Source organism: Acipenser ruthenus, chromosome 9 (genome assembly GCF_902713425.1).
Source record: "Acipenser ruthenus chromosome 9, fAciRut3.2 maternal haplotype, whole genome shotgun sequence".
NCBI classification, from domain to species: domain Eukaryota; kingdom Metazoa; phylum Chordata; class Actinopteri; order Acipenseriformes; family Acipenseridae; genus Acipenser; species Acipenser ruthenus.
Genome location: NC_081197.1, coordinates 2,984,457 through 2,999,489, shown reverse-complemented (window position 1 = coordinate 2,999,489; position 15,033 = coordinate 2,984,457). Strand labels below are relative to the sequence as shown.

Here is a 15,033-nt window from a genome sequence, read left to right as displayed (position 1 = left end):
AGGTTGATTTAAAATCATCTGGTGGGTGTGTGGAGAACAACCTAACCAGCAGATTTAACCAGAGGGTAAGATAACTGAATACCAGGAGCAGTGGATGACTTTCATCCAGACTGTGCGCAGAGGGGCTGGTAAGAAGTAATATCTGCCAGTATTGTTTGCCCGAGTTGATTTGGGTGTGACTGCACTTCACTGGCTGTATGCGAGGAATGCAGCCGAACCAGACTCTAATAACTGCTCCAGTCCTTGATGTGCACGTGACACATGTCTGGAGTTTATTTCCTCGGGGTGAGAGAACACACAGCCCACAATAAAGGGAAAATGAAAGTCTCTCCTGTTGTCAGTGAAGCTCAGAGTGTGCCGCATCAAGCCTGAGGATGAGTGTGTGTTTCTAGCATTCCAATAACTGCACTGCTCACCGCCTTTCAAAACACATGCCTGCTGCTGCTACTGCAAAAAAAAACAACAACTGGGACTGTCTTTAAACAAGCACAAAATCTAATTTAAAACTAGAATGTGAAACATGCAATCTCTCTCACATCGATATTCTAGACGATGCATGCTGCTGAACCAGTTTAATCACATTGTGGTGATGCAGTACCATCACTTAGAGTAATGTAGTCAAATGGATTGGCTTCAGCTCTTCATAATGAGTGGAGAATGTGTTTGGAGGGTGGGGGAGATGCAGGCCAATGGGTCATTTTACAGTGGCGTGTAATCTCTGCTCTTTGTTTTCAGTTGCATTGAGCTTTACTGCTTTGTGAATTTTTTTCTTCTCTCCTGTTGCGGGTGCATATCCCCTCCGCCGGGGATACAGTAGAGGTATGTCTGGCACACTTGTCAAGGCATAATTTAAGACCTCAGCTGCATCTCCGTTTGAACTATTCCAGCTTTTAGAGTGAGTTTAATTTGATACCCCGCACACCTGTTGTATAGGTAATGCACCATTGACCTGCAATGGCTCAAATTGCTACTCCATGGGTAACCATAAATATGACTTTAGAGTTCTCCAAATGTCTAATAGAACCGCTCCTCCCACTGTGGTGAAACTTAGTAAACTTTAACTGTCTAGGTATGAAGGAATTGTACATTTCTATATAGATACTCTGTGCCTTCATTAATACATTTGTATACAAAAGCAACAAATTGCTCGCCTCCAATTGAAAATCAGATGAAGTTTATTGATCACACTGCACTGCACAGCACATGCACTTTATAATGGCAAGTTTTTCTGATTGGTTGCAGAGATTCTTAATAGTTTTAACGTGTTTAATCGTAAAGTTTCAACGGAAATGAACATCTCTGCTTGTCGAACCCACAGCGCCCCCCTCGTCTCATTTAGTAGAAATCCACTACAGTCTGATATAATCTTGTGCTGCTAAATGTTCTCTGGATTATCACTGCTGCTCAATCCAGAGTCATTTAAACCCTTTCTCTGTGCTTGAAATCCTACAGCTAAGCAGCATCTTCCACACTGAAACTGGCAGGGAGAGAGGGAGCAGTATCCGGTGGCATTCTGTGGATTAGCTGGGGATGAACCCAGGATTTGCTGTGCAAACTAATAACAAACACTTCATATCTAAAGGGCAAGGGAGAAGCGGAAATAGATTTTATTTTAATTAACAAATGCTGTTGGTTCATTGAAACCAGGTCTGGTGGATTTATTAAGGATTTTTCTTTTTTTTGCAAGGAATTTAGTTATATGAGATGGTGTTGTTGAAAATGTGTGACAGGCACTGAATATAGGGTTTGGTTGGTTTATTCAACAACTGTTTTGGTTCAACCTATATTTTACAGAAAACAGAAATGTACTCTGTGTTGTTGACTGAGGGTCTGGTATCGGTCAGCTACTGGATGAGTTTATATGGACCCAATGGCCTCCTCTCATTCTGAGTTTAATTAAGGTTCTTATATAATACTTTCAAAGGGATTTAAGAGGGTGAAGTTTTGCTTTTAAACATTGCAACGTCAGCCCCTAAGCAGTGATTTACTTGTTTAAGTCAGTCTGCTGCGAGTCAACAGGGATTGCATTGTGAGATGCTTTGGAATCCATGGCTTGGGTAAACATACAGTAACATTTTCAATAGAGACAGCTTAATTTAACAAACAGCTAGCTGCATGATATATTTTCTGTGTTGCTGTGTGATTTTTTTATCTCTAACATGTATTTGTGTTCGTTTGAGTCTTGCAAAGCGCCGAATCCATGCAAAGATGCTTTGGGACTTTGAGCCGCCACTAGAGCTTCCCAGCATCTTCAGCAGACAGACAGACAGACAGACAGACAGTCCTGGTGCTGGATATGCAGAGTGCAGGTCTATAACTGGAGTTACTTTTGCATCTCTTTCTGACCCTGGAGCTCATGCATGCCAATGGCTTGCAGTCTGCCAGGGGTTCCGTGTTTCAGAAACAAAGTCTTTGTGTCAAACAAAAATGCAGAGCTTGTGTCTGGATTTCCACCTACCTCTTCTTCTTTCTTTTCCTTGCTGCAGAAGTGATGGTGCAACCCAGAGTAGAGGAGAGAAAGCTCCAGATGAACGGCCATGCCTCCCCGGTGCGTCTACCTGCCAACGGCAGCACCAGCAGCAGCAGCAGCAGCAGCAGCCCTGCTGATAAACCAAGTGCGTTCCAGCAAACTGCCTTCTTAAAACCAAAGGGATCTGGTTGGAGATTTTGGCTTTGATTTGCTTGCAAGCTTTGCACTGTTGGTTTGGTTTGCTCTTTCTTTTTTTTCTATTAAATCAACAAAAGGAACTGATATATAAACCTTGTGAACATCTTCAGGTCAGAACTTTGTAGGCGTCTGTCTGTATGTCAGACTTCTTTACATACAGTGGATGACGGCCGTGGTGATGTCACTGATGGTTCTGATTTTCTGTGCTCACCCTGGGTATTGGGTGTATTTAACTGACATGCTTGCTTAATTTATTAAGCTCCAGAAACGGTGCTGTAACGTATTTAACATGTTTGTTTTATTTAATCATGCATGTCTCCTGCACTTATATAAATAATTAAATGAAGGGGAATTTTCAACACAGATTAACAAGGGAAAGTGGAATATACAGGTTATTACACAGTGTATGGTGCATAATAAACACATGCACAAGTCTCATTGTCAGAGTGAATCTGCTTGTGATTGAGACATTGTTGGCAGCTGAGAGCCCTCTGGGTTGCATGTTACTGTCTGTTGGTAATCTCAGACCAGGCAGCCTGGCCCTGGCGAATCCCACTTTGTCTCGTTCAGTGATGGCACAACATGAAGGCATTCCCAGTGACAGGGAGGGCATGACCAGCAAGGGAAAGCTGCTGTGAGAGAGGTTCAATCGACAATGACTGTGCCACTGTGTGACCCGTCCTTCTTTCCCTGTTTAACACAGCTATTCAATTAAACCTCCCCAACACAGCACATTAACAGAGACTAGAAGTTATATATACAGCTGTGGCCAAAAGTGTTGCATGCCCTAGAATCTTCGGATTGGGACATAATAAAAATAAAACAACTATATGAACAAAATTTCAGTCTTTTATTTAACATCAGATAATCCAAGAAACTACAAAATGATATCGCAGAAATCTAAGAGAAGCCATAATAGTAGTACAGTATTTCATGTTAGATTTCGAAATGTCACATTTTTCTGTGTCAGTTTTTCATTAAGTATATGGGAAAACTAGTGTGTAATTCAATATGTTAACGTAACATTCAGCAGGTTTCATTCGACCTTATGGAGCAAAAATTGTTAAATCTATAGGGCGATGCAACACTTCTGCCCAAAGCTGTACATTACAGATGCTGTACATTATGGTGCAACCATCATGGGAAGTCATAGTCTTGTTTTAAGAAACGGTTACTTTTTTCCAGAGGACGGACAATGACACTGGATATTTTTATTGATAAACTTCCCTTTGTTTTTGTTTCAATGTGTTTGTTTTATTGTTAGTGGTTCAATGCTTACACAGTTTCTGCTGAGATGTTCGCCCACATGTATTTTTTTGTTTTATCATTTTCTTTTTCAGCTTTAGAAGGATTTTTAAAAACAGATGACAGGATGCGGTTAGCCAAAGAAAGAAGAGAAGAGCGGGAAAAAACTCTTGGTAATTCTTTTTTTTAAATGCGTGTGTGAAATATTTGAAGAGGTTTGCATGTGGCACACAATCCACCAGTAGCCTCTAGCATGAAGGACAGCCTGATGCTTCAGTGAAGTCTCGTTCGTTTAACCACATTTCATGTAATGTTGTTAAGCTAACAGAAGTATTGACATAAGAGCTCCCTCTAGTGGTCAATTCCAAGTACAAGATGTTGCTTGTTATTATTATTATTATTATTATTATTATTATTATTATTATTATTATTATTATTTGTTTATTTAGCAGCCGCCTTTATCCAAGGCGACATACAGAGACTCGGGTGTGTGAACTATGCATCAGCTGCAGAGTCACTTACAACTACGTCTCACCCGAAAGACGGAGCACAAGGAGGTTAAGTGACTTGCTCAGGGTCACACAATGAGTCAGTGGCTGAGCCGGGATTTGAACCGGGGACCTTCTGGTTACAAGCCCTTTTCTTTAACCACTGGACCACACAGCCTCCTCCACATGTCTATGGAAGGGAACATGCTGTTCGAAAACTACCTTAATACAAAAATGCATAATTCCAGACTTTTTTTCAAATACTATTTAAATAGGTCTTGGATTGCTGTATTCCTGCATACAATTGTGCAGCTAATTGATATTCAGCTGCCCACTGTAAATACAGTAGTATTGTATAGAAGTAGGATTGATGCTAGGGATGGAAATGAGAGCATGATGAGAGCACATCCACCCATTCCATGTGTTACTTCAAGCTTGATGAGCCACGGTGTACAGGTAACAAGCGCAGGTGTGTTTTATTAAACCCATAGGAAAACCAAGAATGGATCTAACTGCTATGCAATAGGAGTCTTATTTCTGTCCCTGATTGGTGCACAGGAAAGTGATTCAGATAAACAAACAATGCAGCTAAACATCTTGAGGGTGGTGTAGCATCATTATGAGAAGCAGCTAAACATCTTGAGGGTGGTGTAGCATCATTATGAGAAGCAGTTTGGTCCCATTATTTCATGTTTGTAATACCATGTGACTCAAATGCACAGTGACATGGAAGGCTCTATTTTCACTGCAATACAATACTGTAATATTTGTGTACCAGCTTTTGCAAAGGCATTAGATTGAACTTATTTATTTCTGTAAAGAATGTCCTCTCTTAATGGCAAAATGCAGACCCCGTCGTCTTGTTCCCAAACCTAATTGCTGTTGTCAGCACAGTCCGGGTTTGTGATGTGAGGCAAGCAGACTGCTGCCGTCTTCAAATGCAAACAGAATAATTAGACGTGCTGGAATCCTCGAGGGGTCTTCCACTGGACTCTGCAGCAGCTTCATCCACACTGATGGGGGAAGGGGAGAATGAGCAGCCTGTAGGAAATGCAGTGGTGTTTAACCTGATCTTTTAAAATGAAGACTGTATCCGTAAAGTCTCACCTTGGGGAATAATGTACATACCTGTTTGCAAGGGAGAGACAAATGGTTGGTTTGCTGTGTTTTTAATCCTTGGTGTTCATTGATTTGAATGCTCAATTTATTGCATAACAGTATTTCCAGAGCACCCCCCAGTTTTTCCCAGTGCAGTAATATGGAGAACTGTTTCACTCAACTCATTTCCACTTTGAGACGGATTCCTTATTTCACGGTATCTTTTCATTCCCTGCACATTAGTAATAGTGTCCGGAACCCTCATGCATTCATGTACCACATGTACATGAATGCATGAACCACACTGCTTGCTGTGTGACCAAATGTGAATTTGCTTTTGGTCGTTCAATATGCCTCGCACGTGTGTATGTAAGAAAAATAAGAGGTCATGTAACCTTGCAGACAGCAGAGTAATGGATGGCAGAGTCGAGCGCTTGACATTGCGAAACTGAACTCCAGCAATCCTTCAAGCATTCCTCACGGACGGGCAGGGGGCTTTCCGCTTGACGGACCTTCATCAGTACAAGTTTATCAGAGCTGATTCAGTTCCTTGAAGCCGTGTGTGAGTCTGGACCAGTTACAGAGTTTCCTAAATTGAAGCTGATGCGTTAAATTTAGCTCTCGAAATAATCAAGTTTGGCCCAAAATGTAGCAGGATAATGGCCGAGCTGAAGGATGAATTGAGGTGCTGTCAGTGTTTGCTACGCCCGAGCAAGGTTATAAACGCCAGAATCTGAAAACTGCTTCTGAGCTGCTTTGCTCGCGTGCCTTCGTTTCTGCATGAACTAAAAACCTTTTTTTTCCCCCCTGGAGGAAATCTATAAAACATATAAGCCTTGGTAAGTACAGTAAATCACTCCAGTATTGGATATTGGGTATTTGCTGCTCAGTAAGAAGCACGCTTGACCTCAAAGGGTCAAAAGGTAATTTGTTCTGTCCACATTAAATAAAGCCACAGTCCAGTGCGATTCACTGCCATTTTAGGATCTGTGTGGCATTGGCCAGGAAGAGGTGTTTTATAGACCTTCATCAACACGTCTGTAAATCAAATGAGCATCTTCATTCCAAATGTCATCCTGATAATAAAGTGCCATGCCCTCCTCCAATCGGAATGCTTCCCCCTTTACACCTTTTAACACAGGTTTCCTGTAGCGGATCAGATTAACTGGGGAACACTCCACTCCACATGTATCTACAGTGTATTCACTCACACACATGCCTTGTGTAAGTATACACACCCTCTCTCAAACTCACCCATGCACATCTTGCCTGTATAAATTGTGTAGGGTGGAGATCTGACAGCCTCTGGACGTGCTGCTTTTTGCTCATTCTCTTTGGGTGTTCCTGATTGAACCTGATTAGTCAGTTTACGGTGATGATGAGCTGTGTTCTCAAGCATAGACTAAGTTAGAAAAAAATGCATTGTCTTTGCACTGTGTTTCTTCGTTTTTTTTCCTTTCACCAGTCTCTTTTTATAGTGCCTGTCTTGGTGTATGGCCATAGTACATAGGACTGCCTCGTTCAAGTTAAACGCGATTTGAAAACATTTACATTATCAATAATGATGATATTTACACATTGTGCATTCAGACAGATTCTGAACTGATTACACTTATTACAGGAGCTATCCCGACGGTCAGTCACTGCCCTTTGCTCCCACACTGGCTTTCACTTGCTGTGTTTATTTCTTGCCCTAAAGTACTTGGCGTTCAGAGATGGCAATGAGACTACCATTGCATAGCAGTTTGATCCATTCCTGGTTTTACTTTGAGTTTTTTATATGACACACCTGAGCTTGTTACCTATATACTGGTGCTACTGAAGCTCATAGTAAAACCTGGAATGGATGAAAGTGCTTTGCAGTAGGAGTCTTATTCCCATCCCTGAAGTTGTTTTCTGAATTGCAGGCTGTTACTCATGGCAGCGTAACCAACAACCCGTGAGTTTCTCTGCCTGTCGCTGGGGCCCATCTTTCTTTTGCAATCCCCGCCCTGGTGGTGAACTTCACCCTGTGTTTGTGTCCCAGTGGCCCGGGAACAGCAGATCCAGCAGAAGGAGAAGCGAGCGCAGCTGCAGTACGAGAGGCAGATGGAGGAGCGCTGGCGCAGGCTGGAGGAGCAGAGGCAGAAGGAGGAGCTGCGTAGGGCTGCGGTCGAGGAGAAGAGGAGGCAGAGGCTTGAGGAGGAGAAGGTGAGTAGAGGAGCTCTCTGCCAGGACAGCAAAGGGTTCATGAAAATGTTACCAGCACATTGTACTCGCAGCTGCAGGGCGTGCTGTTCTCAAGAGAGGAGGTTTTACTCCTCAAGATCAGGAACAGGGAATGGAGACCTTGTGCAATGAAGAATAAAACACGGCTGACAAAGGTAGGTTAGGCAAAGCAAGGTTTAGCTTCACATCTCAAGTTGTGCAAGACTAATGTATGATAGAGAAGGCACTGGAGAGTGCATCCGAGACGCATACCACCAGATCTTTACTGGATTGTCTCTGTGTGTGTAGTGGAGACGCTGGTTCAGGGTGACTGGTCCAGATCTTTACTGGAGTGTCTCTGTGTGTGTGTATACTGGAAACGCTGGTTCTGCTTCACCTGCCCTGGCTGTACAGAGATCAATAACAACCGGTAGCAGGAAGCAGATTCACGTCTCACGGACGGGTCGTGATTGATACAGTTCCTAACCACTGATGACAGATTGTGATGCCAGCCCACTAGCCCTGTCCTCTGCACGTCAGCAAGCACAAGCAGGTCTATTTGTAATGTGTGGATCGTTTTCATACCAACACCATCTCCACACAAACCTACACTGTTGCATCCTTAGTGTGTTAGTTTAGTTTATGAAGGCTGGCTTAACTGTTCAGGGAGGCATTATCACCAAGCCCTGTGTGCGCTGGCATGATTTGCCTTGTTTAATTGATGAGAGCAGTACAGTGTAGTCAAATTGTAGGTGAGGGACGGCTCAAGCTAGCATACAGTTGTAACAGGCAGCATGGTAAATAATAACATGTCAGTAATATAGGTAGTTGCCTGTGTGGGAGGGTTATTGGGGTTTTCAGTATGTTAATATTGATACGTCATGCCATGTTAGCTACTATAGGTCTTTTGCATTTTTCTTTTTTGTTATGTCATGTTGCTAAAGGGTGTATATCCGCTAGCGGGAGATATTGTTGACTGCTCCAGTGTGTAAACTCCAGTTTGCTTCAGTAAACTAGATGTTCTGTACAATTCTGTCTGTCCTGTGGTTATCAGACAGTCTTCTGCCACCTAGAGGTCTCTAATAGGTACTGTAGGTGATGCACTAACCTCTAATTACTACTTTGCAATTGCAAATGAAATGACTCTAATTAACTCTGAACATGTATTTCAGTTTAGAATATACCATGCATGCTCTACACACTTTGTTGTGTGTTTTTTTTTTTTTTGAAAATAGATTTAAAACATGCTGTATGGAAACTGACTGCTCCTTTTACTCTCTCCACGCTCCTCCCACACGTGCAGAATGAATGATTTAACTCAGTCCTGAGGGGTGAGTGAAAGCAGGGGATTACTGGGGCCGTGTGCCTCGAAACCCTTTGAAGAACTGAAGCACATCAGAGTGACTGCGGCCTCTCAGTCTGGTATAGACAGCCAGGGCCCAGTAGAGAGCGGCTGGACACACTGCAGTGAGAGATTAGCATGTGATTGGAGAGCCTTGATGTGCAGGGCCTGTGTTTGCTGGGCTTGTCAATAGTGACGCAAGCCCTCCAGACCTCACTGGAAATTAAATTTGAATCTCCCGAGAGCTTCCTGGTTAAATAAAGAAAGTGATGGATTTCTAAATAGATTCACAGTATAAAATCTGAGGAAACCCGGATCAAGAGGTTAGTCTGTTTTAATTTCTGTTTTAAATGGAAAAACTACCATGAGAAGCCATCCATTAGAGTGCTGTTTAAATTACACTACAGCATTAATGCGTGTGTGTGAGAAACATTTTGAATAAATATTGAATAAACTACCTCACATTCTACTGTATAAACACTACAGCTGACCTCTATTTGATATGAATTTCATCAGGGGAACAAACAAAACACAAATATTCATGTTGACACAATTAGAGGAGTCATTTTATTGAAGTGCCGTGCACAAGGAGGTACATGTAACCACATCATTCCTGTTGTACACCGCTGCACTGTGAGCCGTATTTTGCGCTCCTTATTTTGCTTTTCACCCTCGGATCCCTGACTAAGTCACTGATTTACTGTGTTCTTCTGCAGGAGTTGCTGAAGTTTTTTTTTTGTTTATTCCAATTTAGATGAGCTTCATTTCATGCTACTGCGAAACAATCTGATTGCTCTGAAAGATTGTGATTGGGTAGAAAATGCAATAATTGGGAGAGAAATTAAGATGCAAATGTTTTTCCCCCAGCAAGAACTCCTTTCAAGACGCATGCTAATAGTCCACTGCACCTGTTTAGAGGAGTACTGCAAAGTGCACTGTGCTCTTTGGGTTAGCGTGCTTGCTTTTACATTCGTTCAGTTATTCATTGGTTTGCTTGTGCAGTCTCCCTGGGGCTCTCTGGTCTCTGATTGATGTCTGGTGTCCCGTGGTTCTGAGGGGCTGGGTCCTCCGTGTGGGTTTCCAGGAATGCTCAGTCCATAGGCGTGTAGAAAAGAATACTGACCCTGGAGCTGAACTGCAAGCATTTATAATCCCTGCATTGTGATTGGCAAGGTGCACCCTGTATGAGCAGGAACAGCAACAGAGCTTGCCAGAGAACGCACGCACACACACTCTCTCTGACCCACGCACACACAGACATGCACGCACGCACACTCTCTCTGACCCACGCACACACAGACATGCACGCACACACGCACACTCTCTCTGACCCACGCACACACAGACATGCACGCACGCACACACACTCTCTCTGACTCACACACACACAGACATGCACGCACGCACACACACTCTCTGTGACCCACGCACACACAGACATGCACGCACGCACACACACTCTCTCTGACCCACGCACTCTCCGAGATGCACGCACAGACATGCACGCACGCACGCAGACACACTCCATCTCACACACGCACACAAACATGCATGCACTCACACTCTGACACACGCACACACAAACATGCATGCACACACACTCTCTGACACACGCACACACACTGACACACGCGCAAGGATGTTAAATGGGGAGGAAATGCAATATTAATAAAGTGTAGATAGTATAAAGTGTAAGTCCTACTGATTTTCACTGAGGAAAAGGAAGCGTGATTATACCCGGGTTTATGCACTTCTCACTTGTCTAGGAGTGGCACCAAGACTTTGATTGACGCTTTATTAAGGCATGACCTATAGGGACATTATTAATGTATTGCATGATATCTGAGTTGTTGTAATCCAGATATTGTATATCCTGTGCCTGGTGCCATTCCAGTGACACTGTGTTAATTAACGTATTCAGTCCTGTGGACCTTGCTTTGTTGCTCTTCTCCCCATGCAGACTTTTAAGCGAATGCCTCTTCCTCGAAACCGGTTTGATCGTTACATTTTCTTTTTCTTTCTCTAGAGATCTGGTCCCTGCGTTTTTGTTTTTGATCACAAGCCAGAGGGAATGCAGTGACACATTTAAAAAAACAAAAAGGTTATATTAGTCTTGGTATTCTGTGTGTTACAATGCTGAGTTCATGCTCTATAGCTGCTCAGAGTTCATTTTAATGTTATGCACATATGGGTTTCAACAGAGACCCTAGGGACATATTCATATTGCACCTCAGTGTTCCCTGTGGCCTTTTCTGGGACAGTACCAAATTTCTGCTCTCTACCTCAGCTATATAAGCCACTGCACTATATTTGTCACTAAACCTCTGTCCAAAAGCTATCACAAAGTCTTATATTTTCAACGAGTAACAACCCTTGTTTTAGCAAATTTAAATAGAAACCTGGCCTGGTAAATATAAAGCATGGCTCTACCTATTGACTGAAATTGACAATGATGCATTGGGTCACAAGGGGTTGTGAGAACTCAAAACAAGCACAAGCAAGCAGGGCAGTTAAAGGTTAAACTAAGACTATAGATCTGAAGAAAAAAAAAAACAGAATATTGGACCATCTTCACAAAGCTTTAACTTGTTTAAAGAATGGAAAACCTGTTCTAGAAAAGTTTCATGCATACTACACTATTTGTTAACTTCAACTACACTCGGTGTATCAACCTAGATAGGGATATACATATAATTACACTCCTTATCTGTCTCCTAATTGAAATCAAATGAACACGCTCGAAGTTCTGGACAAAGTGATGGTTTGTACCTCAGAATCCCGGCTGCAAAGCTTCTCAGAGCCTTCTTTAACTACAGTCCCTGAGCGCTGGGGTTTGTGCATGCAGACAGAGTGCTTCTTAAATCTGCCAGCCCTGGCTGCGTGGGGAGCTGCTGCTGCTGCTGCTGCTGTAATCTGTCGCAGTGCCTGGCTGCAGGCAGCAGGGCTGGTGCAGGATGTCCTGGCTCTGGTGCTGGGACTGGCAGTACTCACCCTGGATACTGTTCCTAGTTGTCTCTCAAAGATATGTATTTGCATTGCAGTTGATTGAATGCCAGTGAGGGCTGGTGTGCGTGCGATGGAAACCAGGTCAGATTCAAGATGAATATTTTAAATCCTGGTTAAAACTAAAACCTGGGTTGTTGGCTGTTTTCTCAGGACTGGAGTTTCTGGCAGTATCTGTGCTTAGTCATTTGGATCAATGGGATGTGTTTCTTGTAACACCCAGCTCATCATATTAAGTGGTTACCTCGAGTCTACAGTAACAGAGCCTGTTCCCTGCTGTTGACAGCTCAAGGTGTCCACTTTGGCAGTCAGTGATTCAATACGCCCTGACACCCTCGCTCTGCGTCACGGAGTGCACTTTGACAGTCTGTGATTCAATACGCCCTGACACCCTCGCTCTGCGTCACGGAGTGCACTTTGACAGTCTGTGATTCAATAAGCCCTGACACCCTCGCTCTGCGTCACGGAGTGCACTTTGACAGTCTGTGATTCAATACGCCCTGACACCCTCGCTCTGCGTCACGGAGTGCACTTTGACAGTCTGTGATTCAGTACGCCATGACACCCTCGCTCTGCGTCACGAAGTGCACTTTGACAGTCTGTGATTCAATACGCCCTGACACCCTCGCTCTGCGTCACGGAGTGCACTTTGACAGTCTGTGATTCAGTACGCCCTGACACCCTCGCTCTGCGTCACGGAGTGCACTTTGACAGTCTGTGATTCAGTACGCCCTGACACCCTCGCTCTGCGTCACGGAGTGCACTTTGACAGTCTGTGATTCAATACGCCCTGACACCCTCGCTCTGCGTCACGGAGTGCACTTTGACAGTCTGTGATTCAATACGCCCTGACACCCTCGCTCTGCGTCACGGAGTGCACTTTGACAGTCTGTGATTCAATACGCCCTGACACCCTCGCTCTGCGTCACGGAGTGCACTTTGACAGTCTGTGATTCAGTACGCCATGACACCCTCGCTCTGCGTCACGAAGTGCACTTTGACAGTCTGTGATTCAATACGCCCTGACACCCTCGCTCTGCGTCACGGAGTGCACTTTGACAGTCTGTGATTCAATACGCACCGACACCCTCGCTCTGCGTCACGGAGTGCACTTTGACAGTCTGTGATTCAATACGCCCTGACACCCTCGCTCTGCGTCACGGAGTGCACTTTGACAGTCTGTGATTCAATACGCACTGACACCCTCGGAGTGCACTTTGCTGCAGTGCAACTGTAAACAGCAGTGTGGGTGTGCATCTATAGGGTACAATCAAGCTATATTAATTTCAGTCTGTTAATTGCAATTTACTTCCTAGAAATCTTCAGTATAGACATGCTGAAATACTTTGAGATATGTGTGAATTGTGAATCAGTAAAACTTTGCAATATTCTATTTATAATAATAATAATAATAATAATAATAATAATAATAATAATAATAATAATAATAATAATAACAATAATAACAATGAATGTTATTTTCAGAATCGCAGCACCCGAGTTCAAAGCAGTGACTGTGCTTGAGCTTGCCCTTGCTGTTGCTATGCAGATGATATTTTGAGAAAGACTGTAAAGGTACAATTATACAATTGATGCAGCTAAATGTGACCTAAAACTACAGTAGTGCATGGTGGGGGTAGAGGGGGTCTTCCATTCCCCTCCCCTCTTCCATAAACCAGATTTTCGGTTCTAAAAACAAAACCCCTCCCTTTTGGAATCTGGTGGTGAGGGGGTTAATGCTGGATGAGCATTATTCCCAGACAAATGAAGTCAGCGCCACAGTGACAGCTACACCACTGGGAACAGATGCTGTCCAGTGATGCAACCTGTGTCATTTACATAGCCTTTTTACTGCCTGCAGAACGCAGGGTGCTTGATTGTGTGGGGCGTGTGCGTGAGTGAGTGAGTGAGTGTGTGTCTGCGAGGGCTAGCTCACAGTTTGCACAAGGTACTACGTCCTCTCTGCGCTGTGTACAGTACATTGCTGGGCAGGGCATCTTCAGAGCTGTCTGCCTCCCTGCCTTTCTACCTGCTAGCTGCTGTTTTCATTCCAGAAAGGGAGCAGGAAGGCAGTATCAATGCAGCCAGCCTCTTTGTCCCCGGGTGGACGGGATGGATCAGTAAGAGAGTTTCTTTTCTTCCCTGTCTTTGAACGGAACGAGCAGGAGCGGCTGGAGGCTATGATGCGCCGGTCCCTGGAGCGTAGTCAGCAGCTGGAGCAGAGACCCAAGCGCTGGTCCTGGGGTGGAGGCAACGGGGGAGTCAGAGAGGGTGAGTGACGGAGAGGCCTGAGAGAGAGAGAGAGAGAGAGAGAGAGAGAGAGAGAGAGAGGCTGCCTGCATTGCAGATCAGTGAAAAAGACAGGCCTTCAGTTTATTTAAAAGAAAAATAATAATATATATATATATATATATGAAAGACAAAGGATTTTTTTATTCTGCACAAAAAAGGCAGTAGGCATTGTTTACAACAAGCATGTTTGCATGGATGGGTCACATTGGGTTTTGTTGCTGCGTTGTTTGTAATGTACTCTGCTTTGGAATAGAATGCCCATGACATTTACAAATGGAATCCTGTTTATATACAGAGCTAATAATGGGAATGTTATTATTATGACATGTAATTGGTTTCTTCTTGAAAATGTGCGTGTGTCACTGAAGAGGCTCACGTTAAACACGATTGAGAAGCTGCTTTAGAAATTAGACATTTTGATTTGAAACGTAGGTTGGTATTGTCATAAGTGACGTGCCTAGCTGTGGGTGCCCCGCCCCATATCACTAAATCAATACATCCAGTTGCTGATTACACTGCAGGGGTGCTCGTCCCTCACTGTGTGGAAGCCTGTTCTAAGAATGGGATTGTTTCCTGATCTGTTAAGATTCTAACAGAACCTGCTTCAGTATTATGATCAATAAGGAGTAAGGAGTTGACATTTATACTATAGCTGTATAGAATTGAAAGCATAATTTTAATGCAGTTCGTAAAATGCTATGAACAAACAA

At 43.6% G+C, this 15,033-nt stretch overlaps 1 protein-coding gene across 14 annotated transcripts in view; it reads left to right on the top strand.

Moving 5' to 3' along the window:
• LOC117407139 (MAP7 domain-containing protein 2-like) overlaps positions 1-15,033 on the top strand; it is a 38,297-nt gene that overhangs the window by 5,809 nt on the left and 17,455 nt on the right. For 11 of the 14 annotated variants that reach the window (XM_059030747.1, XM_059030758.1, XM_059030756.1 and 8 more), the window contains exons 2-5: positions 2,487-2,615; positions 4,009-4,086; positions 7,526-7,689; positions 14,197-14,302. In XM_059030747.1, coding sequence (XP_058886730.1) covers positions 2,487-2,615; positions 4,009-4,086; positions 7,526-7,689; positions 14,197-14,302 — 477 coding nt within the window. Of the gene's footprint in view, positions 1-2,486; positions 2,616-4,008; positions 4,087-7,525; positions 7,690-13,695; positions 14,303-15,033 lie in introns of those variants that run through there. The other 3 variants (XM_059030752.1, XM_059030754.1, XM_059030757.1) reach the window with 3 other exon arrangements.